Here is a 25,966-nt window from a genome sequence, read left to right on the forward strand (position 1 = left end):
TGATCTTTATGGTTGAGCAGGTATTTCTGCCCCTGAGGAGGTCTGGTTAATGCATAATGCAGATACATAATGCATACTAGAGGACCATCAGGGAAGTCCTCTGAATGTATTTTTATATTCTCCTACAACTTGATTTTCTAATCCCCTTCTACTTGCTTGCCTCCCTTAAGGTGGTGTCTGCCCTCACCCCTCCCCCTTTTATTTTTTCCGGGATCCTAGTTCCTACTGGACTGCCAGGGAATACCCTTCCATTTCTTTTTATCCAGCACAACTCTCTTGAATAGGGAGATATGCCCCTCTCCACCACCATCCCACTAGACGTTCCGGTTCTTTCAAGGTTTGCACCGAAATGCTGTTGCAGTGAACTTGCTTGTTTGTGTCTTTTTGGGTTCTTGGGTTTCTCTAGAAAAAGCTACCCAGAAATGGAAGTACTAGATCAAAGAGAATGCCTATTGCCGATTATAACATTCCCTACACCTTTGCCAATACCAGACAGTATCAGTCCTGAAGCCAGTTGGATGGTTAAAGAAATGACAGATGGGACAGGAGGAGAACGCACGAGATAAGCCTGAAGCGGTGGTGATAAATTGCAAGAAGAGCCGGGAGAGGCGTTCTTGAACACCCCTTCCCACGAAGGGAACAACTCACCAGCCCGCACTTCGACTTCCGCCGCAAACCAGCGCGCGAGGACGGCTGCCGCGTGCCCGCCGCAGGGGCGTGTCCTGCGCAGGCCCCGCCCCCTCTGCGTGCGCACGTCGGGCTGCTCGCTAGGCTGCGGCGGTCGCGGCGCCGGAGCGAGTCGCTTCCTGACGCGCGGACGCGGTGCTGACGGACGCCGGAGCGGACCCGCGGCGGGTGAGTGTCGGTGCCCTGCCGGGCCTCTCTCGGGGCTCCTCCGCGAGCCTGGCCACCTCCGGCTGTCGGGAACTCGGCTCGGCCGACACGGCCCGCTGCTCCCCGGCTCCCGCCTGAGGCAGCCCGGACGGGCCGGGGCGAGGGGCGGCTGGGAGGCGGCGAGCGGGGCTGCCGGGGGCCAGGAGGGAGGACCTCGCTTCCCAGACGGCGTTTCGGAGGCCCGGGGAGGCCTGCGCCGCTCGTTCGCGTCGGTCCGCCTGGGGCACACCCCCTGCCGGCGTCTCCTGCGCCCCACAGGAGGTGACCCGACCTCCGGGGCGCCGCGGGAGGACTTGGCGTTCCCGCCGGGCCTGCAGCCTCTGGCCGCCCAGCCAGCACGTCGGTCCACTTTGGGCCGGCGAGGACCTAGACCTAGCCTGGCGTCCGGGAGTCGAGAGTCGTACCCGGGCTGTTGGCGCGCCCGGGCTCTGACCTTCCTCCTCCTGACTCACCTCTGTCTGAAGGGCCCTTTGAGTCACTGTCGTGACTTCCCTAATGACCCGCGGCCTCCAGGTTGCAAGGGACTAACGTCAGGGGCAGCTGGTTGGTCTGGCAGGGAGTTTACCTGTCACCTCACAAGCGCGGTGCCCTCGGTGTGTTAATTGCCGTGTAAAAGCTGCCAGGACCGCCTTGCACAGTCTTAGCACAAGGCCTGTCAGCGTCTTGTCATTTTAATGACTTCTGGTGAACTGGTTGCTGTGGCCTGTGGCTGTTCATCCTTATTATATTGTATCATTGGCTTCCATGACCCGCACCAGGTGGAGCATGGTTGAAAAAAGAGAGACATCCTATAGTGCTCTAGAGCTCAGGAAGCCCTCTCACTCCGTTCAGTTCAGTCGCTCAGTCGTGTCCGACTCTTTGCGACCCCATGAATTGCAGCAAGCCAGGCCTCCCTGTCCATCACCAACTCCCGGAGTTCACCCGCACTCATGTCCATCGAGTCGGTGATGCCATCCAGCCATCTCATCCTCTGTCGTCCTCTTCTCACTCTCAGCCCCTAACAAAACCTTGTGAGTTGATAGTTTTCCCACTTGTGAAATGGGGTTAACGATGAATGGAATTAAGAAGCTTAACTTGCCTCCCACAATCAGAAAAAGGGCATAGGTGGTCTTGTACCCAGTTGTCTGCCCCCAGATCCCATGCTTTTTCCTAGAGTGGAAATGGATTTATGTTATTTAAACTAGACAGTCTTCTCTCTCCCCCTAAACTGTCCTCCCAAGTAGAAGGAAACAGGAACTCACTGTTTTTATGGATTTGAATTTCTGTTATGGCATTAACTAGGGTATTTTGATTAAAATTTTAACTGCCACATTAACATTTTTAGTTTTTCTTTTGTGAGGAGGGGGATAAGGAATATAAATGAGTAATTCTGTGCTTTATTCTTTAGCTTTTTTTTTTTTTTTTAGAGAAACATCACAAGACAAAAACATCACAAGCTGATAGTTCAGTTGGTCATTTCCAAGTTTACTTGGTGAAACTGGGAAAAGTTTTCAAATACAGTAGCTAAGCCAAAGGCTTCCCAGGTGGCTCTGTGGTAAACAATCTGCCTGCTAAGGCAGCAGATGCAGGTTCTGTCCCTAGTTCGGGAAGATTCCCTGGAGAAGGAAATGGCAACCCACTCCAGTATTTTTGCCTGGGAAAGACCATGGACAGAGGAGCGTTGGCTGGCCATAGACCATGGAGTTACAAAGAGTCAGACTCGAATGAGCAAATGAGCACTCACATAGATAAGCCAAAACACTGGTGAGGGTGTGGGGATTTGAAGGACACACTCGTTGAGTGACTTCATCTGACTGGGGATGTGAAGAGGAAGAATCTGTGATTTCCCCATTGTCTGACTGGATTTCCTTTTTTCCTTTGCCTGGGCCAGTAAGATGATAGCCTGTGGGTCTCCAGAGTCAGGAGTATGAGCTACTCCAGAAATGACAATGCCAAGGATAAGATGAAATACAGAAAGTAAAGTATTCATCACCATTGGTTTATGCTCGTTGAGTCTGTCAAAAAGCAAAACAGCCAGGGCCTTTGGCTACCTTGATTTTTTGGTTTCTTTGGAAAAGCTGACTCTCTTCAGAGAACAGCTGGGCTGTGTATCAGGTTTGCAGCAAAAACCAAAATATCATCCTTCTAGGAGGAAGGCATTTTGAATATTGGAATTATATATTTCAGCATAGTTCCCTGACCAGGATTGGAACCCATGCCCTCAACTGTGAAATTGTGGTGTCCTAATCATTGGACCACCAGGAAATTTTCCAGTATAAAATTTAGAATTTAGCTATAACTCCTTGGAGAGAAAAGATGAAAACTTTGAACCATAAATTACCTCCTTGTTTATTACTGGCCATAGTTAACTAAAAAAATTTTAAGTACACACTTAATTCAGTCTCTTATTCTGATAGTACTTAATGGGAGAATTGAGAGATCTGAGTCACATCTCCTTTTGTATTGAACACAGTGAAGGTTATTTGCTTTTTAACTTTATTATATCTGTTAGGTTTGTCTGTGTAAAAGCAGATGATGAAAACTGTCTTTTGTTGTAACCTGAATAATCTCTCAGGATATTTTTGCCCTGCTGAGAAGCAGTGCCATTACCAATTAATTCTTGCCAACAGTGAAGGAGGGGTGCATATCTTTAATTGGAACAATTAATACAACTGCTTATACTGGGATCTTTCTGTTTTTTATCGTGAAGATATTTCACTCTGGTGACCATTTAGGTGCTCTCTGATGTTGTTGACTCCAGTTTGGTTTACTTTTTCATATTGACTTTGTTTATTTACCATAAAATGTCTCCCATTATATTACACATTGTAGAGCCAGTGAAATTTAGCAGTATTGTTGATGGTCTGGTCTAACAGTGTTATATATGTTTACAGAATATGCATTACATGTATTCATAAATCCTTTCTATATGATCAGCTTCTTTCTGTTTAAGAAGAATAATGGTTTTGGAATTCACTGTAGATACTTTAGAGGTGCATAGCTATTGTAAAGGGAGTTCATTTACAATCAGTCCATTAGAGGACTGCATCTTAATTGTGATCTTGGCTGACTGCAGTGGAGCAAAGGACGCTTTCTGGGTCATCATATCAACCACATCTATAGTCAGACCTTCCTTACAAGATAACATTCTGAACCTTAACCAGGCGTTTCAAAACAGCAGTTAAATTCATGAGGCTCTTTTCAGTGAGCAGGTTTTAATGTCACTTTGATGTAATTTTAGAAGGCTTTTAGCAAACATGCATTTTCCTATGTGATAGTTTTTTTAAGCAAATATTTTAATAGTAATTCAAAGGCTGCTTTGTCAGTTTGTTGTTGAGTCACTAAGTCGTGTCTGACTCTTTGGGACCCCATGGATTGCAACATGCCAGGCTTCCCTGTTCTTCACTATCTCCTAGAATTTGCTCAAACTCATGTCGATCAAGTTGGTGATGCCATCCAACCATCTCATCCTCTGTTGCCCCCTTCTCCTCCTTCCCTCAGACTTTCCCAGCATCAGGGTCTTTGCCAGTGAATCAGCCTTGCATCAGGGTGGCCAGAGTATTGGAGCTTCAGCATCAGTCCTTCCAGTAAATAGTTGGCTTATGGAATAGGATTTGCATCAGAATTGTGTGTCTTCTTGCATTCATTGAGGAGGGTTCTTTTTTCAAATATGTGCTTAAGCATCTCTCTGTGAAAGTCTACAGATACACTGATTTTTTGTTTGCACTTCAAAATGATTAAATTGTTAGGTACAAAACTGAGCTGATTAATCAGTTTGTAACCATTGTTTTCACTCATAAACAGCTATTCAGCACTAGATAATGTTTTACATATGCATGTATGTTTTCCAAATACATACATGTTAATTTATATTAAATTAATATACATACATGTTAATTTACATAAAGACTGATGCTGGGAGGGATTGTGGGCAGGAGGAGAAGAGGGCAACAGAGGATGAGATGGCTGGATGGCATCACCGACTCGATGGACATGAGTCTGAGTGAACTCCAGGAGATGGTGATGAACAGGGAGGCCTGGCGTGCTGCAGTTCATGGGGTCGCAAAGAGTCGGACACGACTGAGCGACTGAACTGACTGGCTGACTGACTAATTTATATTAGAAAGAGTGACAAATAAATGGTTCATTTCTCCCCCAAAGGAAACTGTGGAGTATTTTTGATTATGAGAAAAATGTTTGAACCCCTTGATCTACAGTTTCTGTGTCTGAAAGATGAAGTTAATACTTGATGAGCCTTCAAGTCTTGGGTGCCTAGAATGCTGCTCTTCAATCTAAGGGGTTTCCAAACCTTTCTGTTTCACTAAGTTAGGGGTTGGGAAGTTGTGTGTTTAAAATTTCCCTCGTGCTTATTGTTTGGGGCCTCCCTGGACATAAGAGAAAGCAGACTGGCAGGAAGGCAGAGAAGTAGTGACAGGAAAGGATGGATTGCTGCACACAGTGCCTGCCATCTGCTGTTCTGCCAGAGGCCCAGCAAGTGGGTACTGTCTCCTCTCTGTTGTTGTTGTTTAGTTGCTAAGCTGTTTACAACTTTTTGCGACCCGATGGATGGTAGCCTGCCAGGCTCCTCTGTCTGTGGGATTTCCCAGGCATGAATACTGGATTTCCTTCTCCAGGGGACAACAAGAGCAACACACGAATAGATTTGTTCCTTCCCAGGAATATCGGTAAGTCTAATTATTGACATAGTTTTCAGTAACTTTAAAAGGGCTTTGGGGAAGAATGGCCTAAAGAGACAAGTGTCTAGCACCCTGCCAGCCTGACTTTTGCTAAATACCCTCAGCTTCCAACCTTTCTCCCAGCGAGCTCTCTCAGTCTTGGAAGCCTCACATTTCACTGTCTTGTATTATATTCAGTTCCACGATTACCTGAGGGCTGTGGGAAGCTGCTGGCATGATTAGAACAATCTGCCATCATGCTTTTATTTAATCTAGTTGGCTGGCCTGCCTCATCAGTCACTGAGGTGATCCTGTTTATTATGACAAACACTGGGACCCATAGTCTGAACATACAGGTATACTGAAGGAGTTAGTGAGATAGGATATTTGAGTCAGAACAGTCCTGGAAAATCTGGAACATAAAGCTCTATCTTTAACACCATTGTCTGTACTGCACAATTAGCATTTATAGTAAAATACACCTGTTCTATTAGTTGTCTTTCTGTTTCTCTTTTCTCTCTCTCTATTGAAAGCTGCTTAAAATCCCCAACAAGCTCTTAGGCCTCTTTGTAGTCAAGGAGCCCCATGAGTATTATAAGTGTTTGTGGATGATAACATGGCATGTCACATGCCCAAGCGTGCTCATCCCTTCCTTAGTACTGCATCTGCTGTTCTCTCTGGCAAGACCACTTGGAGCTGCTGCAGAGGAACTGTTGTCATCTGAAACTATTTCCAGAGCAGCTTGAGGGAGGGCTGGCAGAGGAAGGGGAAGGATCAGTGAGCAGAACTGAGTTAGAGTGTGAGGGGGTTCTGGGTAGCAGTGTTTGAAGGTGATGAGAAAAGCAAAGATAGTGAAGTGACATTACACCTTTGCTCCTTCAGTTTTCTAGGAGACAAGGGGAGGGTCAGTCTTTCTCTTTGTTTAGTAATCTCAGGTGTCCTACTAATTAGAAAATAACTGGCCACCTTATGCGAAGAGTTGACTCATTGGAAAAGACCCTGATGCTGGGAGGGATTGGGGGCAGGAGGAGAAGGGGACGACAGAGGATGAGATGGCTGGATGGCATTGCCGACTCAATGGACACGAGTTTGGGTAAACTCTGGGAGTTGGTGATGGACAGGGAGGCCTGGCGTGCTGTGATTCATGGGGTCGCAGAGAGTCGGACACGACTGAGCGACTGAACTGATTCCTCTTCCACACTTGGGTTTTTGTCAGCCTCAGAGAAATCTCTTAAGTGTCTGTGCTCAGTGTCATGTTTGTCTTGCTTTGTAACACTTTTTGTGTTTGCAGAAAGTCTTACTGGTGCACCCAAAAGGAACAGTGAGATGATTGGCTGCTCTGGGTTATGCTTTCTTCCCTTTTGCATGTGACTTTTCTGGGACACATGCCCAGATTTAAAGTCAATACGTTCAAGTTCAAATGCCTACAGGTAGAAGGACAGAGAAGCAGTGCACTCTGCCCACTTGGCACACTTGTATTGCCTCTGTAGTGTGCACTGAGAGGGCTACAAAAACAACAAACCCATGGTCCTTGTTCACCAAGAATTGGCAGTCATCTTGAGGAGGCGCCAGACAAAATTCACTTTGTAAGGTTTGTGATTGTTGTTTTGACACTCAATATTCTGGGAGGTCAGGGAAGTGAAGAACTGAGAAATGGAAAAGACAGTCATTTGAACTGAATCCACTGGGTTGCCTAAAAGACAGCAGGAACAGAAGAGAATGAATGAGCATTAGTGAATGAGCATTCAGGGAGTTACTGGAAACATGTCACCCACAAAAAGAATGTCTTTTATTAAAGGCTCGTCTAGAACAGGGATTCCTGAACTTGAGGGGCCTACAGGTGCTCTGGAATGGCATAGGTAACATGTATTTATTTATTAAGGAGTCTGTTCTCTCCAAATTTATCTCTTTTGTATCTGCATAAGTTCAACACAGGAGGTATTAGGCACATGAGGCAACTTTTTTTTAACTTGTGATTGTCCTGGAGAGAAAGTCAGAAGCCTTCCTCTGATTCTCAGAAGGGTTTGCAACCCCTAAAGGGTAATGATTATTATAATCTGACAAATAGCTTTGCTACCCATCTTCACATCTCTGAATTTGTATCTTCAGATGAGGAGGTAACTGGGTGGAAGATTAGAGACAGAAACCCAAGGATTCCTTTGTAAACAACCTTCTACCCAGCACCAGGTGTCATGAGACATACCTGAGTGCTTGTGCAAAGGACAGCATGTTCCCACATACACAGTGGTCTAATCTGGTTGCCAGGCCTGGCACAGCTAAAATGCACTTACTAGCTAGTGGGGGTGATGCTCAGCTCTGCCCTCGGGGACCTTGTAGTCAAGTGCAGCTGTTTAGAGTATGTGCCTGTCCACAATAGAGTTAGAGCCAAGTAGGAATGTTGGGAACGGGGTGAGAAATCACGTGCTTTTTGGAAGGTCAGGCCATTTTTTCAGAAATGACTGGCGTTGGAAACAAGATATGAAAGAGGGAGGGAGCCCTGGGCAGGTTCAGGAGCAGTGACTGATTCAGAACCAGCTTCCCTCTGCTGCTTTGGACATATAGCCTGAAAAGACTGTCCTAGAACTGCCGTCACGTAGCACACGCGGTGGGACATGCCAACCATCTGTTTCAGAGTGAGTGCCTTAGCTCCCCAGAGCTCAGCCAGCCAAGTAGGCCAAACTTGTACCCCCGACCCCCCCCCCCCCCCCCCCCCCCCCCCCCCCCCCCCCCGCTCTAACTGTGGATGCTCCACTGTCCGTGCTTCCTGTATCAGCCTTCAGTGTAGGGTTGGGTTGGGAAAAGGCGTTAGCACGCCTCAGAGCAAGCCCTGGAGCACATGATTTTCTGCCTTTCTTGTCAGTTGCTCTCCCTATCTTGTCTACCTTTTCCCCTAGTTATTCATCCAGTATTGCCTAATCAGGTCCTTAGTCAGCAGTAGATGTTCCAGGCCATTTGAATTTCTTCTCAGTAATGATTAGCGCTTACAATGATGTTTGACCAGTTCTAGAGACCTCTTGGGAATTACAGGCACCCACTTCATGTATTTCGTGGGGGCTGCCTCATACAACAGGAAGTTGCTCAGTTATACAGTGGCAAACTGCTGTTTGTTTTTTTTAATTTTCTTTTTGGTAAACGTATTTTTGTAGCATTTTGCTTTCTCCCCTGCAGTAACCATAACAACGTAATGCCTTGATGTATTTCCTCCAAAATGTTCTAAAAATGTGGGCTTGTTAAGAGAAGCTTGACCCCCCCCCCCCTTCCCTGGAGTAACAGACCTGAGAAGAAAAGTGCTGTGAAACCCCTTCCCTAAAGCCAGCTGGGGGAATAAAGGGTTCTCAGAGGTGGACAGCTGGAAGGGCGGTGCTTTATGCCTGCATTGGTGGAGCAGTGCTGGCAAGCATTTGTTACCTAGACTATTAAAATTTTGCCTATCCATTTCTTTTTTTTACCCCCTTCTTTTTCTCCCTTCCTCACCTCCCAGCCCAGAACCTCTTTTTTTTTTTTTTTTTTAAAGTACAGCTGTGTCTGCTGCCTCACCCTACACTGCTAGCCTCCTTTTCTTTTTTAAAAATAATTTAAAAAATCTGTTCACTTTGGCTGTGCTGTCTTCACTGCTGCTTGGGCATTTCGCCAGTTGCGGTGAGCAGAGCCTGCCCTCTAGTTGCGGTGCCTCAGCTTCTCACTGCAGGGGCTTCTCTGGTTGCTGAGCACAGGCTCTCAGGCAGTTGGGCTTCAGTTGTTGCTGCGCACGGGCTCTAGGGCACAGGCTCAGTAGTTGTAATGTACGGGCTAAGTTGCTTCCAGGCATGTGGGGTTCTCCTGGATCAGGGATCAAATCTGTGTCTCTGACACTGGCAGGAAGATTCTTTACCACTGAGCCAAAAGAGAAGCCCTCCATTTCTTTCTTTTCTTTTTTTTTAAAGTAAGGCAGTTTTCTATTCTTAACCAGGCTTTCAGAGTCCTTAAAATCTAAAAGGTATGTTCTTTATAGCTGTATCTGTGGAATGTGGGCAAGGCAGTTTAAAACCATGCAGTGCAACCTTTCTTTTTCAGGCCCCCTACAAGGCCCGTGTCACCTCCCCTCCCCAACCCGCAACTGTTCATCAGTAGAAATTTTTGTGGTAAATGTGGTGCTCAAAGATACTCACTAGCCAGCCAATTTTCTTATGTCTGGGATTCACTTTTAAATGTTCTCTTTGTCATCTGCTTTTGAGAATACCTCGATTTTGAGAATATCTCGTATTCTGGAAATCATCCAGTCACTCAGCAAACCCTGATTAGGTAGGTACCCTGTGTTGAAGTAAGACACAAAGATAAATGAGCTGTAATTTGGAAAAAAGACATAGGTACAAAGAAGTGCTGCAGCAGGATACGAGTGCTGTAATAGATGATGGAAAGCTTGTTAGGTGGCTCTTAATGTGATATCAGGCCTCCAAGATCATCCAGCTCATTGTCATCTGACCTTATTTTTAGAAGCGGCACAAGTCCATTTTCGGAGGAGTATGCGAGCTGCTGTGTCTGAAACGGGTGGGGGAAGCCCATGGTCTTTCCTGCCTTTACCTTCTGTTAAATGCCATCCTCCCTGCAGCTCTCTGAGACGTGCCTCTTGTTTTATAAATGAGGCTGTTGGAGTTCCAGAGCAGTAGTGTTTGTGACAGCTCGCTGGCACAGACCTGGTATTAGAGCTTTTTAGCCTACATGTCAGTCAGACACCAGACTGATAAACGATGATTCAATTTTCTCCCAGTTCTGTGTTCTGTTCTTTCAAGAGGTCAGTGAACACATTTCTGTCAGGGGCTTCTCCTCTTCCCGGCTTTGTTAACTGAGCCTGCTTGAAAGGTTTTGCCTCCTTGTGGGCTAAATACAAATCAGTCCTCTTCCCAGGAAGATACTGTGACCCTTTTCCCTGTCATCTGTGGGCAGTGAGTGCCAAGTTGCCCCACTTACAGCCTCTTCTCTTTTCTGGTGGAAATTCAGTTTCCCAGAAATCGCTGTAAAGGATATTTGATGAAGGTGTGATGGACGGCATGAAGGTTACTGTGAAAACAAACCTCTTCTTGTCTCTCTCTAAACTGATGAAGGGATGAGAGGTTAGAGCAGGGTTTCTCAACCTTGGTGCCCTTGACATTTTAGGCTGGATAATTGGTGGTGGTGGTGGTCTGGTGTGTGTATTATGTGTGTGTGCCACACGTGTGCTTTTGCTTTCTGTGCGTTGTGGGATGTTGAACAGCATTCCTGGCCTCTATACACTAGATGCCGGTACCACAGCCCACCCTCCAGTTTTCGCAAGCAGACATCACTCTGGGCGTGACCGATGTCCCCTTGAGAACCACTGGGTGGGGATTGATTGTCAAGAGAACTAACTGCAAATGAGAGTTATGATATTTATATAAAGTCAAGTTTTCATTTACCTAAACCTTGATTTATAGTGATGAGGTGCTCTGAAGAAACGAAACAAGAACATGTCTCATCCTGGATCCTGACCCATCTATAGCATGGAGGGGCCTTCACCTAACTCAGGTTCAGAGTCCCCTGAATAGAATTTGAACTCTGGAAATCATCTTCCTTTGGGTTCTTTGCAAAACTTATTTTGCTAGATATGCCCAGGTTTTTCTGTTCCTTTTTTGGTATTAGAAATGTTACCAGAATGAAAACAGGTTCTTTATAGTGAGCATTCATCTCAGCTTGTGACCCTGGAATAGATTTGATGCTACTTACAGGACCTTTCATAGAGAAAGGGGTTTTTCCATTTCTTGACTAAAAATACTCAGAAACATTAGTTAACTTTAAGTGATACTTGCTTTAGTTTACTATTCAGCATCATACGGCAAGCTAAAAATAATAAATAAATGAAAACAGCAGTTTTATAAGTAAACTAAATAATAGACTAAAACAGCAGTTTTATGGTTATCTCACTGAATTTTCACATCTGCCATGCAGAGCTGTTATCACTACCCTTACAGATGGAGAAACTGAGATTCTGAGAGTAACTGGTCCGAGGTCCCCTGTGGGTGTGCAGCAGAACCCGGGCCTGCCCTGCGGTGCGTGACGTGAGCCTGTACCTTGACCACATGCCTGCGCTGCCTCTCGGCCTGTGTGGCAGTGGACTCTTGGCCAGTCATAGTTGAGGTCGGGTTTGTTGGGCTCCTACACATGCTAGCAAAGTAATGCTCAAAATTCTCCAAGCCAGGCTTCAATAGTACGTGAACTTCCAGATGTTCAAACTGGATTTAGAACAGGCAGAGGAACCAAAGATCAAATTGCCAACATCCTCTGGCTCATAGAAAAAGCAAGAGAGTTCCAGAAAAACATCTGCTTTATTGACTATGCCAAAGCCTTTGACTGTGTGGATCACAACAAACTGGAAAATTCTTAAAGAGATGGGAATATCAGACCACCTGACCTGCCTCCTGAGAAATCTGTATGCAGGTCAAGAAACAACAGTTAGAACTAGATATGGAACAACAGACTGGTGCCAAATTGGGAAAGGAGTACATCAAAGCTGTATATTGTCACCCTGCTTATTTAACTTATATGCAGAGTACATCATGAGAAATGCTGGACTGGATGAAGCACAAGCTGGAATCAAGATTGCCAGGAGAAATATCAATAACATCAGATATGCAGATGACATCAGCCTTATGGCAGAAAGTGAAGAGGAACTAAAGAGCCTCTTGATGAAAGTGAAAGAGGAGAGTGAAAAAGTTGGCTTAAAGCTCAGCATTCAGAAGACGAAGATCATGGCATCTGGGCCCATCACTTTGTGGCAAATAGATGGGGAAACAATGGACACAGTGGCTGACTTTATTTTTGGGGGCTCCAAAATCACTGTCAATGGTGACTGCAGCCATGAAATTAAAAGATGCTTTCTCCTTGGAAGGAAAGTTATGACCAACCCAGACAGCATATTAAAAAGCAGAGATATTACTTTACCAACAAAGGCCCATCTAGTCAATGCTATGGTTTTTTCCAGTGGTCATGTATGGATGTGAGAGTTGGACTATAAAGAAAACTGAGTGCTGAAGAATTGATGCTTTTGAGCTGTGGTGTTGGAGAAGACTCTTGAGAGTCTCTTGGACTGCAAGGAGATCCAACCAGTCCATCCTAAAGGAAATCAGTCCTGAATATTATTGGAAGGACTGATGCTGAAGCTGAAACTCCAATACTTTGGCCACCTGATGCAAAGAACTGACTCATTGGAAAAGACCCTGATGCTGGGAAAGATTGAAGGCGGGAGGAGAAGGGGACGACAGAGGATGAGATGGCTGGATGGCATCACCAACTCAATGGACATGAGTTTGAGTAAGCTCTAGGAGTTTGTGATGGACAGGGAAGCCTGGTGTGCTGCACTCCATGGGGTCACAAAGAGTCAGAAATGACTGAGCAACTGAACTGAACTGTAGGCCAGCTCTAAAGACCATCACGCAATTCAGTCATTGCCTCAGTCCCTCTGGTGTCTGGTCAGCACATTAGCATTGTGCTGTGCAGGTGGGACTTGTGTGTGTGTGGCTGCTGTTAGCCTTGTTGAGCCCATGTTCCAGAAACTTTGAGATGGAAGGATTTGGTCTCCATGTCCTTGGATGTACACTGAAATACAGATGGCTTGTGTCTGTACCTAGATACTGGTCACGTTTACACAGACGCCGAGCTACTGCCGGCAGCTGCTGTACAGGGAGACTGAGATCTGGGCAGCTTGCGCTGGTGAGGACGCTAGACCAGACAGAGCGGCGTGGTCACGTCAGGTCAGGCGCTCAGTCGTCCAACTCTGCGACCCCGTGAACCACAGCACTCCAGGCCTCCCTGTCCATCACCAACTTCTGGGGTCCACCCAAACCCATATCCATCAAGTCGGTGATGCCATCCAACCATTTCATCCTCTGTCGTCCCCTTCTCCTGCCTTCAATCTTTCCCAGCATCAGGGTCTTTTCCAGTGAGTCAGCTCTTTGCATCAGGTGGCCAAAATATTGGCATTTTAGCTTCAACATCAGTCCTTCCAATGAACATGCAGGACTGATCTCCTTTAGGATGAACTGGTTGGATCTCCTTGCAGTCCAAGGGACTCTCAAGAGTCTTCTCCAACACCACAGTTCAAAAGCATCAATTCTTCAGCGCTCAGTTTTCTTTATAGTCCAACTCTCATATCCATACATGACCACTGGAAAAACCATAGCCTTGACTAGACAGACCTTTGTTAACAAAGTAATGTCTCTGCTTTTGATTATGCTGTCTGGGTTGGTCATAACTTTCCTTCCAAGGAGTAAGTGTCTTTTAATTTCATGGCTGCAGTCACCACTGACAGTGATTTTGGAGCCCCCAAAAATAAAGTCAGCCACTGTGTCCACTGTTTCCCCATCTATTTGCCACGAAGCGATGGGACCAGATGCCATGATCTTCGTCTTCTGAATGTTGAGCTTTAAGCCAACTTTTTCACTCTCCTCTTTCACTTTCATCAAGAGGCTTTTTAGTTCTTCTTCACTTTCTGCCATAAGAGTGGTGTCATCTATGTATCTGAGGTTATTGATGTGGTATGTGCTGACCTGTTATCTCTGACCTTGGATCCTAGAAGATTTTAGCGAACAGCTGGAGTGTCTAGAAAGGGAGTTTAAGGGTGTTTTGTTAAGTAATCACTCTGCCACCTTGATTTTTCTGCCTTTCAAGTGTGGTTTTGAGGATTGTTGCAGGTGGATTGTTGTTGTTCAGTCACTGAGTCTTGTCTGACTCTTTGTGACCCCATAAACAGCACAGCAGGCTTCCCTGTCCTCACTGTCCCCCTGAGTTTTATTAACAATGAAGTCTCTGAATGTGTTGTCTTTTAAGAAAAATTTTATTGAGTTAAAGATCATCCTTGTGAGTCAGCTCTCACTCTGAGAGGCTTTTTAGAGTGGAAGGGAGGGCTGCTGACACACCTGACCGCTGATGCTTTCACATCACCTGCAATATGTTTTCTTTACCTTTCCGCTCCTGGCTACTCTTCAGGGACATTTTCATCCATGTGCGAATCAGCCCCGATACACTGAGGGAGGAAGACAGTTGTGCACCCCTATTCCTTGAGCTGTTGCCTTGTTATTAGTACAGGGAACCAGAGAGCAGAGTGGCAGCGGGCTGCCTGCTCTGGGGCCCTGACTGCTGCCCCCAGGAGGCTGGGCCTACGGGGAGCCAGGGGAAGCTGAGAAGCCTCTGCTCTCGGAGAGGCCGGTAGCTGTTGCTGCTGGTCCGCTGCCACCGCAGACGCAAGTCTGTGAGGACAGGGCAGCCTCTTGGGAGTTACCAGTTCCTGGTCAGGGCTTGTTTCTTTGCACCCACTTCACCCACCCCTCCCCTCTACTGCCAGAGTCTAGGCAGTTGTGAAAATGCCTGAGAATAATACCTAACTCTGAGGCCTGTGGAAGCATGTTAGGGTCCCAAACAGGTCCAAGGTGAGCCAGAGGAGCCGCCTCATTAGATTGACCAGTGCCTTGGCCTGTGGAGTTGCTGATTTTATAAGACCTTTACGTTGATGTATTTTCTGTCCATCATACTCCTGCTACCAAGGCAGAGTATATTTTCAGTAGACAGGAAGATTGGACTGAATAGATCTCAACATGTGGAGAACACGCTTTCAGATTCTTAAAACCAGCTCTTCTGATTCTCTGTAGTTTCTATGGTAATAGGTACTATAGAAATCTGAGGGCCTTACCTATTGTGACCTCCCCGTGGGGTCAGGATGCCTAGAGCCTCGGCTTCAGTGTCCGCCAGGAGCTGGCAGATCTGACTGCTTCCCTCCAGGCACTGAGGCAGGGCGGTGGGTGCCATCCTCCCCCTTGGGACCAGCCGTCTCCAGCCTTGGCCTGCCCTGCTAGTCAACAAAAGTAGGGCCCGCCAGAGGACAACCTTCTCGGGTTGCCCTGTAATCTGAGTGAGCCAAGGTGAGTGTGTTACGGGTGGGCGGTATAGTCTTCAAATGGGAACCTGAGCATTTACTTCTCAGAAACCATAGGATTGAGCTCACTTTTCTTACTAAGAAACAAGTATCACTCAGTGGTTTAGCCAACCCCTCCACTGTAAGCATAAGTGCACTGTAACATAACCTCAGTTTCCATGTGGCTAGTAGTCTTGTCGGTAGACACCATACTGATTTCACCTCTGTGTACCACTGAGGATTGGCTGTGGACGCAGGAGGCATCACCTTGCATTCAGAAGGACTCGAGTTTGGTTCCAGCTCGACTGTTCACTCTGAGTGACATTGGCTGTATTACTTAATTCTCTTGGTCTTAGTTCCTTCATAGTCATGGGACCCTGCTCAGAAGTGACTTAACATGGCGTGTCCACATCTGTTAGACTTTAGTCCGGTGGTCTTCCTCTGCACCGCCCTCTTCTGGGTGAACCTGAGGGCCTTTGGTCCCTGCTGGGAGGCTCCATTGAGTCTGTCTGTAGAGAGGAAAGGGCTTCCCAGGTGGCTCAGTGGCAAAAGAATCTGTCTGCCAAAGCAGTAGACACCTGAAATGACAGTTTGATCCTTGGGTCGGGAAGATCCCCTGGAGGAGGAAATGGCAACCCACTCAAGTATCCTTGCCGGCAGAATCCTATGGACAAAGGAGCCTGGCAGGCTACAGTTCATGGGGTCCCAAAGGAGTCAGCCATGATGCATGTAGAGAGGACACACGCATGTAAAGAGAAAACCACCTGGAAGGCCATAGCACTTCTAGGTTTTCCAAGGTGGAAATTCGGCAGAAGCATCCTAAGCCCCCACGGTTTCCCACCACTCCCAACACTGTTTATGTCATCATTTGTGAGAGAAGCCAAGGTCACAGGTAACAGTTGTTGCACCTGAGTGAAAGAAAATGTGGCTGACCACTTAATCCATAGGACACATGCTTTCTAGATTGTTCCAAAGTTGGAAGAATTTTTGCTTGATTGTACCTAGGGGTGACCCACAGTCTCGTCAGAACTTAGGCTGTTACAACCAGCCTTGTGGATGTCTGATGCCTAAGCTTTGTTCTTATAAAGTCCCAGCCTGACCGTTCTAGAATTCAGTCACGGCTTCAGCCCCCACCCCTCAGGTGCTTCCCATGGGACTAAAAAGCCTTGTCTTCTCAGCCCCAAGACCCAGTGACACTCAGGAAACAGAGCGGGTCTTGTAGTAGGAAGTGGCGTCTTTGGTGCCCGCAGCCAGTGGACTTGCGGCCCCTTCTCTGCTCTTTTCCATGTTTCAGGTGTCGCCGCAGTGTCTGAGTTCTTGCTCAGCTGTATTTGAACATGCTAGAGATGAGCCCACCACTCCCCAGTGGGCACAACCTGCCTGAGAAGTCTTAGACTTCCTGAGTCCAGGTTTTGAAGCTACTGAGAGACTAGTGCCCTTAGTTGCTTTCTGGTTGCTTGTTGCCAGATATGCATGTGTGTGTTGAGTAAATGTGACGCAAGAGCTTTGTGTCCTTAGACTCCTCACTTTTCCAAAATGGCTTGTCTGAACTTGCTCTTTGTCAAGAGGTTAATAGTCATCCATTCAATCAACTGTGGGATTGAATTCACCCAGTAACCAAAATGAAAGGGGTGAAGCTTGTGTATAAGAATTCCTGAGGTGTGGCAGCACCAGAGTTCAGAGACCTCGTGTCATTCATTCTATAAACTCAGAAGACCTGTAGGATGTGGTCTTCTCAGGGGTTTGGGAGGCCCCTCTTCTCAGCTGCTTTGTTGGATTAGGGCTGAGTCGGCCCTGTGCACTGCTCCCAACACCCAGCTCAGCCAGCATCCGGCAGCATCTGCAGTGAGAATTTTCCAGCTGCAGCGGTCACAGGTCTCACCTCAGAAAGAACAGAATTCCCTTTTCCTGACACCGGTAGAGGAAAAGGCCTGAGTCACAAGTCCTCACGTGTAACTGACTGCCCAGAATTACCTGTGGACACATCAGGTTTCACATTCTTCCTCAGTGTTTCAGAATCACTCACCTGCTTTCTCCAGCAACTTCTCAAGAGATCATCAACACTTTTCAGCCTCGTTAGTTTCATGAAGCGCTTGTACACATGTTAGCTCCTTTAGTCTTCACAGCACACTTGAGAATGTGGAGCAGAGAGAGTTTTGTTACCCAGTTTTATGGATGTGGAAACTCAGCTTTCAGAATGGTATGCCTTACCGCTAGCCATGGAACTACTAAACGTTCAAACTCCAGCCAAACCTTTCTAACTCTAAAGACCTCATCCTTTGGACAGGGCCCATCTTCCTTTCCCTTCCTGAAGGCGAGCTGGGTCTAGCAGTAATCAGCAGCAGGTGGGAGGCTGGAAGTGACCTCTGTAAACTGACAGGTTCACTGAGCTCCCTCCTATCCCCCAACTTCCAGCCCTCCCTGAGGTCTGGGAGCAGCGCAGGGACGGTCAAGTGGCCGTTTACTGCAGGAAGCAGGCTGCACCCCTCTTCACATCCATTTGCCAGATGGGATGCAAAACTGGCCCTCAGTGTGAGGCTTACCCCTCTCAGTACTGGATTTTAAACAGTGCTCAGGAGAGCAAGTCTGTCTCCACGGTGCATCCAGAAATAGGGCTTCTTCCACTTGTTGAGTTGCCTGGTGTCGTAGCAAGGTCTGAAAAAAGCTCACCAAAGTGTCTCGTCTCCCAGGGTAGACAAGTTAATAAGCAGCTCATTCGCAGTTTCTTCTGGCACATTGACATCTGTTGTAAAGTGGTTTCATGGTCATCATCTATTTGATCTTCATAGTAGTCTTGGAGAAGGAAATGGCACCCCACTCCAGTGTTCTTGCCTGGAGAATCCCAGGGACGGGGGAGCCTGGTGGGCTGCTGTCTCTGGGGTCGCACAGAGTCGGACACGACTGAAGCGACTTAGCAGCAGCAATAGCATTAGTCTTGTACTGAGTGCTGGGTAGGTGTTCATCCCATTTCACAGGTGAAACGTGGAGAGAGCCCGAGGTTGGGAGGCTGAGAGCTGCACGGTCCCGCCCCCGGCTTCCTCCCTCCTGCTGCCTCCACAGGAGCCCTGGCGTTGCTTGTCCCCCAGATCATGTTAGGCTTATAAGTAGCATGTTAGAATTTACTCTTCTTTCATAAATACTCAGAAAGGAATGTGTGTGATGGGTAAACAACCCGTTTCTTCATAGCTGCTGAGGCCTGCCTGATAAGAGTATGTGGCACCATTAAGAACTGACTTGGCCTGGTTTATGGGATTGTTCAACAGGAACAGAGGGGTGAAAAGCCTTCAGGGGATATAGAGCAGGAACAGCTCCTATAGCCCAGGAAAGGGAGTACCTTGGATTCCTGTTTTGTGTTTATCATCTGAAGACATTTATGGGGCACATGCTCATATTTATGTGCTGAAGACATGTGTGTTGTACTTGATCTTTGTGAGCGGTGAGGCATCATTTTTACCCGTGACCCTCCTGAATATCACAGTGTAAGTAGGTGGGGTGAGATCATAAACAGAGGTGGATGCGATGGAAGCTATTAGTTCAGCCAGAAGAGTGGAAAACACGCACGTGCACACACCCCCCCCCACATCCATGGGCTGTGGGAAGAAAGCTGCACCAGTGACTAGAGGCAGGCCTAAGACAGAAGGAGCCAAAGGCCTCCTTACCTGTGGTGCTGGCTACGAAAAGCAGCCAGAGCCCCTGAAGGGCCTGCCCTCACAGGCCTGTAGGCGAGGAGCAGCAGCCTTGCTGGGCAGAGGGGTGTGGATGTGGACTGGGCCTGGTGGAGAGGTCAGGAGCCAGTGCCCAGCCCTGATACGGGGAGAGGAGCCGGGGGCAGGGATTCCGGGGCAGACCCTGGGAGGGGAACAGTGAACTCTGGGGGAGCCGCAGGGAAAAACACAGCACTGGCCACTCAGTGAGGGTGCCAGCCCCGTTGGGGCCTGTGAGTGAGTGAGAATGGCCTTGGCCAGCTCAGAGGCACGGGAATTACAAACAAGTCTGTAGTTAGAAAAAAACGGACCACCAGAGAGAGGGGTGGAGGTGGGGAGAAGGAGAGGAGGAAGGGATGGAGTCATAGCTGAAGAAAAGTAAAACTAGATTTCACACCATTTAACTCAGAGGTGTAGTACCCAATTAAAATTTTTATTGTTTGGTATTTTAGAACTTAATCCATAACTTATTGTCACTATCTCACCACCCTCTTCGTTTAGCTAGCCTGATCAGTAGGCATTTCATTTATGCAACAGCATCCATTACAGCTCAGCTGGAGGCCCCCAGGGCGCTGGGCTGTACGTGATTTGGAACATGGTGTTGGATTCTGAGCAGCTCAGTCTGAGGGAGTCTTGCTCTGTCTTGTAGGATATGCTTCCAGCTTAACAGGGAGAAGAGGACAGTGGCCCTTGTGGCTGTGACGCCAGTTCTAGACTGGAGTGGACCCTGAGCTTCACACAGCCCTCTCGAGGCAGGCAGGGCCTGCCGTGTCCAGTGGAGGCCTCTGTGCAGGGAGGGAGCAGCCCCTCACCTTCCCTCTGGCACCGTCTTCTCTGTGCACAGGAGACCAGCACCCCCTCAGGTCATGGGCCTCCATCCTGCGCGCTGTGGCAGTTGGTGTCCGTGGATTCCAGTAGGCGGGAGAGCTATGCTGTTTCCAGCCGCCTCACTTCCCCCTCCTCCCTCTCTCGTGCTGGCCAATTCCGCAGCCTGCCCCTTTCCCCAGTTGTGGTTTCCCAGGACAAAGAAAAAGAATGGGCATGAAGAAAAGAATTGTGACAGCTGAAGTCCCCATTGTGCCTTTGAGGGAGGGATTGGGGATCACATTTCTGTCTGGCAGTCAGGCTGACTGACCTGAGTTTGCTGACGTGAGTTTGTAGAGGAGGACTTAACATCTTTGAACCTGTCTGTTCTTTAAAACGCCCTAGAGCTTGTAGAGGAGGACTTAACATCTTTGAACCTGTCTGTTCTTTAAAACGCCCTAGAGCCTTGAGTCTGTCATTCACCACGGCAGAGGCTTTGAAATGAGTGTTCTGGATCTGCTGGGCCAGGCGCACCAGAGAGCACTGGTAATCAGGACAGTGTTGCCGTTTCTCTCAGAGCAGGTGTGGGAGTGAAAACCAGTCATGATCAGTGAACGGCTAGGAGTACAGGAGTTACGAGGCCGTGGAAGCAGATTTTATAAACAGAGGGTCACGGTGTTGTCGGGAAGTAGAAGAAGAGGGCCTGACCTCTATAGATAGACGTTTCTGGAATTAGTAGGAGCACAGTGAAGGACCTGGGGACTGCTGGTGACTGGCTGGGGCAGCACAGAGGCTTACGGCTCGCCCAGTCCTGTTCCTGTTTGTCTCTGTGTCCCCCTCCCCCTTGTCCCCTGCCTGTCCCTCCCCCTTGTCCCCTGCCTGTCCCTCCCCCTTTGAAAAGAATTGAGCCACTTTGCATAGAAGGAGCCAATCGCCTAAAATGTCCAACAAACAACAAATACTTATAGTTTTCCAAAGTCCCTTCCCGCCATCACTGGTATATGTAGTTATCCATAGTCCTAGTCAGTGTTTGGGATCTTTTTTTTGTTAAGCTTTTTTTTGTTTTGATGTGGACCATTTTTAGTCTTTATTGAATTTGTTAACAATTGCTTCTGTTTTATGTTTTGGTTTTTGCCTGGGAAGTATGTGGGATCTTACCTTCCCGATTAGGGATTGAGCCCACACCTCTTGTATTGGAAAGTGAAGTCTCAGCCCCTTATTTTAAACAAAGAAGTTGATGCAGACGTTTTCATGCCTGGGTACTGCCCATCAACTTGTTGCCTCGGGGCCAGGATTCCATTGTTTGCTGCTGTTTAAGTAGCCCTGCCCTGTATTGTTAGGCTGAGTGACTTTTTTCAAATGTTATAGTATAGCTATTTATCATTTTGGTACAGATTACTTATTGTTAATACTTCTTGAAGTATATTTCCCACAGTGGACTATTTTGGGATCTTTTTGTTTTTGTCGGGTGCAGGGTGGGGCAGCTTCTTACAGATTACAAGAGATTGCAGTCTAGAAAGGTTCCATGTTCATGATTTGGCCTTTGATTTTCTAGGATTATAGCGGTTCCTGCAAAGAGAACGGATTGGAGTGTAGAAGTCAGCCTGACCAAGTTTGACCATGTAGCTTTTCAGAGAATGAAGTGAATTCTGTTTCTGACATACAAGGTGGCTCCTGAATGCCGCCACCCGGTCCCTGCCCCACCCAACCCCCCAGCCACTCCCGTGAGTATTAGTGGCCAGGCCTCCAGGCGGCCCTCTTTCTGAAACTCAGCCCGTGTGGGGTGAATATGCTAAGTGAGCCTTCCTGAGAATGTTTTCCTTCCTGCCAGATGGCACTTTCAGCCTGCATTGTGTGCGTGCTTGCTTGCTAAGTTGCTTCAGTCATGTCTGACTCTTTGCCACACCATGGACTGTAGCCCTCCAGGCTCCTTTGTCCATGGGGTTCTCCAGGCAAGAATACTGGAAGTGGGTTGCCCTCCCCTTCTCTGGGCATCTTCCTGACCCAGGGATCGAACTCACATCTCCTGTGGCTCCTGCATTGCAGGTGGGCTCTTTACCACTGAGCCAGCAGGGAAGTCCTCAGCCTGCGTTGGGGACTCAGTATAATTGCTGCTGGAATGGGATAAACTGGTATCTACCCTTCCCTCAAAGCAAAAATTTTTAACCCTGTTCTGAGTTTAGAACCTGTTGAGGTGGTGGACCGCAGAGTGTGCCTTGCTGTCTACTGGCGCCTGCTGTTGGTGGTACGCTTTACAGCATTTCCGGTGTGCCTTCTTTCCTTTGATTTGTTTTCAGCGAGTGTTTATGGAGAGCCTGTTATTCCCCAGGCCCTGGAGCTATAGCAGTGAAGCCGACAGCTGCGGCCCTGTCCCAGGGGCTAGAGTCTGGCTTCCTGGGAGTGGGGAGGCGGGAGTTCGGGGCTGTTGGGCAGGACCAGTGGAAGAGGGTGGGTGGAGGGTGTACCTGAGGAGGTACTGGCACAAATAAAGTGCTGCTGTGGGAAAAAATGCCGAGGTGGGCACTGGTAGAAGCCAGCTTTCTCTTCCTCTGTTTTGAAGAGAAGCAGAAGCCTTGTTGCTCGAGTGACTACACCTTCCAGAGTGCAGTGTCATCAAGTAGGCCAGTTAATGGTCAGATTGAGTCACTCACACCATCCCTGTGTGCACCATGGTGATCAGGTGCAGGAAGTTTACCTAAGTTACCACAATTGGTAACCTAGGCAACCGGATGACAGTTGTTCTATCTTTGCCCAATACTAGTTTTTCCTGTAAGCAGCCTGGGGCTGCAGGCCTCCGGTGCCTGGGGTGTCCTCAGCATAGCCACATACCTGCCTAGAGCCTCTGGGGCTTTATTGCAGCCTTCTCTCCTCTGGGAAGCCCAGAACTTTCTTCACAGCACTCACTCCTATCTGCAGTCTGATTGCTGAGCAGTTAGAGAAAAACTGTGGCTCCTAGGGTCCCTAAGGGAGTGGAGCGCAGATGTTCTTTCTTAAAAGTCTGGGGAATTCCCTAGCAGTCCAGTGGTTAGGACTCTGAGCTTTCACCTAGGGCCTGGGTATGATCTCTGACCAGTTAGAGCTAAGATCCCACAAGCTTCGAGCTGTGGGCAAAAAATCAGGTCAGTATGAATGACCTGGGGGAAGCTATGTGGAGCTTGCTTCAGGGTTGGCAAAGTCTACCTTGACCCCTAGGAAAGAGGACACACAGGAGGCGGCCTTTCACCATTTCTGTGGCTGTCCCGTTTCTAGCGCTGTTCATACTGTTCCGCCATCTAGAGGCACTTCCTCTCCCCAACCCCCGCTCCTGTCTGTCGTTGACAGTCTGCACCACACTGTTCACCAGTACTTTTATAGAGGAGGATATATCTGATTTGTCAGGAGAAGGTCCCATTTTCTATATTCTGCTATTTCTGTTCCCTCTTTTTTCCAGCTTTAGTGAAGTATCATTGACAATAAAATTGTAATATATTTAAAATTAAAAAATTTTTATTGCTTTAAAAAAAGCGTATCCATCACCTCACATATTTACCCTTTTAAAGAAGTGAGAACCATTCGAGATCTGTTCTCTTAGCAGATTTCAGTTATGCAGTTCAGTATTATCAACTATAGTCCATATAGTCAAAGCTAGGGTTTTTGCAGTGGTCATATACAGATGTGAGAATTGGACCATAAAGAAGACTGAGTGCCGAAGAATTGATGCTTTTGGACTGTGCTGCTAGAGAAGACTCTTGAGAGTCCCTTGGACAGCAAGGAGATCAAACCAGTCAATCCTAAAGGAAATCAACCCTGAATATTCATTGGAAGGACTGATGCTTGAAGCGCTAGTACTTTGGCCACTTCATGCGAAGAGCTGACTCATTTGAAAAGACCCTGATGCTGGGAAATATTGAAGGCAAAGAACGGGGGCAGAAGAGGGTGAGATGGTTAGATAGCATCAATGACTCAATGAACATGAATCTGAGCAAATTCTGGAAGATAGTGAAGGACAGAGGAGCCTGGAGTCTTGCATTCCATGGGGTCGCAAAGAGTAGGGCCTGACTTAGTGACTGAACAACAATTATCAACTATAGTCACCACATTTTCATTAGATTCTCAGACCTTATTCACAAAATAACTGAAAATTTGTACCATTTTACCATTTTGCTCCACTCCTAGGCAATCCCCATTCCATTGTTTTCTCTGAATTGAACCTTTTTAAAAAAAGATTGCACAGAAATAGTATCATGCCTTGTCTGGCTTATTTTACTCTCTGCTATTTTCTAAGTGTTCCTGGGACAAGTGTCCCATGATATTTACTGAGTGCTTAACACGTGGCAGGCACTGTGCTTCTGTGTTCTTACTTAATCCTTCCTGTCATTAATTCCATTGTATAAATGCTAAATCTAAAGTTGAGAGAAGTTTTAGAAAGACTGCTGAGCAAAACCAGGCCTTGTAATATCTCCAAAGATAACAAAGGAGATGTTATCTAGAGAAAACTCAGAAAGGAAATGTAGCAACATACTTAATGGTGGTTATCTGTGGGCTGAGATAGAAGTGGTTTTTTATCCTTTCAGGGATCATGATACTTTGTCCCCCTAGACACCTGTTTCTGGGCAGAGCTCAGTAACGCTCAGTAAGAAGACACTGGTTGAGGTAGAAAGTACAGGTCTCTCTCTCTTTGGCGTGATTTGGCCCCAGTGATAGTAGCTCTGGTCCTGTGTTACTGCTGGTGTTGGGGCAGCTGTGCTGCTGTTCCCAGATGGGCTTCCCCCGTCACACCATCAGATGGAGGGTGAACTTCGAGTCTTCCAGGACCAGATCTCCCGGGCTGATGAACGCAGAGGCAGTGGGCATCGACTGGCCTACGAGAGTCACTTCCTCCTGCTCGGCAGAGTCTGGAGTGGGCTGGAGGCAGTCTGCTCACGTGGTGACTCAGCGCAGCTCGTCAAGGGCCTTAGGAGCTGCTCCGAGGGGATGCTGTCTGCGCAAGGGCACCCGCCTCTAACAGGCAGGCTGGCTGGTTCCAATGCGCTCACTGCCACACTGAGAGCTGCTGAACAGCTGCTTTATTTAAGTCATATTCCTTTGTTATTTTATGTTTTAGGAAACTTTTAATTTTGATATAATCTCAAAAATACAGAAAAGTCGTAAGAATGGTACATAGAATCCTTGTGTATGTTTCATCCAGGTTTACTGTCAGCACTGACTCAAGTGCTTCACTCGTGTGTCCCCCCACGGCAGTGTATGTGCCTGTACACACACAGACACACACACACACACTCTGTCTCTGAGCCATTTGACAATAAGTTGCAGGTAATATGCCCCATTGCTTGTGACTACGCTAGTGTGTGTTTCCTAAAACAAGGACATTCTCATAAATAACCACGGTGCAGTTATAAAAATCAGTAAGTTCAGCATCAGTACAGTGCTGTTACCACTGTCCATATTCACATTCTGTCCAAAGCAGATACGGTCCGCGTGACAGCAGAGCTTCATTTTTATGAGGACTTCCCTGAGGCCTGTGGCGCCTCCTGGTGGTGGTGCTCGGGGCGAGCAGAGCCGGCGGGCGCCTGGGGAGTGCCTGCCCCGGGCGCCACATCCCCTGCTCCCGTGTCTCTGCAGGACCAGAGGCGTGAGAGCAGCCGCCATGTCAGCGGAGCTGGAGGCCTCAGAGGGGTTGGATGAGCCAGAGAGAAGGATCTCCGGGGCCCCAGAGGAGGAGAACCACACCAGGTGAGCGGTGGCGGCCGTGGTGCAGTCAGGTCGCGCTGCCGGGCCCCGGGGTGCTCCGCGCCCGCTGCCTCCTCCTCACCCTCGCCCCCGCCCCACGTAGGGAGGCAGGACAGGCACTGCTCCGAGCGAGCGCCTAGTGGTGGGATTTGATGGTGCTCCTGGCCGTTTCTTCTTCCTGGAATTCTGAGCGTTTTGTCATCTGGGTTGAGAAAGGGTAATCAGAGGCAAAGCTGGCACCTTTCCAGTGTCTCCCACCCCTCAGATGTGGGAGCAGCTCTTAACTCCAGGGCTTTCCTTAT

At 47.8% G+C, this 25,966-nt stretch overlaps 1 protein-coding gene across 3 annotated transcripts in view; it reads left to right on the forward strand.

The window, feature by feature from the left end:
• The window catches only part of HMOX2 (heme oxygenase 2), a 41,447-nt gene that overhangs the window by 11,917 nt on the left and 3,564 nt on the right, over positions 1–25,966 (forward strand). Inside the window, exons 2-5 of one of the 3 annotated variants that reach the window (XM_069569557.1) lie at positions 493–855; positions 5,508–5,558; positions 21,511–21,679; positions 25,557–25,667. In XM_069569557.1, the coding sequence (XP_069425658.1) occupies positions 25,582–25,667 (86 nt within the window). In that variant the 5' untranslated portion in view covers positions 493–855; positions 5,508–5,558; positions 21,511–21,679; positions 25,557–25,581. The remainder of the gene's footprint in view (positions 1–492; positions 856–5,507; positions 5,559–21,510; positions 21,680–25,556; positions 25,668–25,966) is intronic. The other 2 variants (XM_069569556.1, XM_069569555.1) reach the window with 2 other exon arrangements.

This window comes from Ovis canadensis, chromosome 24 (genome assembly GCF_042477335.2).
Source record: "Ovis canadensis isolate MfBH-ARS-UI-01 breed Bighorn chromosome 24, ARS-UI_OviCan_v2, whole genome shotgun sequence".
Lineage (NCBI taxonomy): Eukaryota > Metazoa > Chordata > Mammalia > Artiodactyla > Bovidae > Ovis > Ovis canadensis.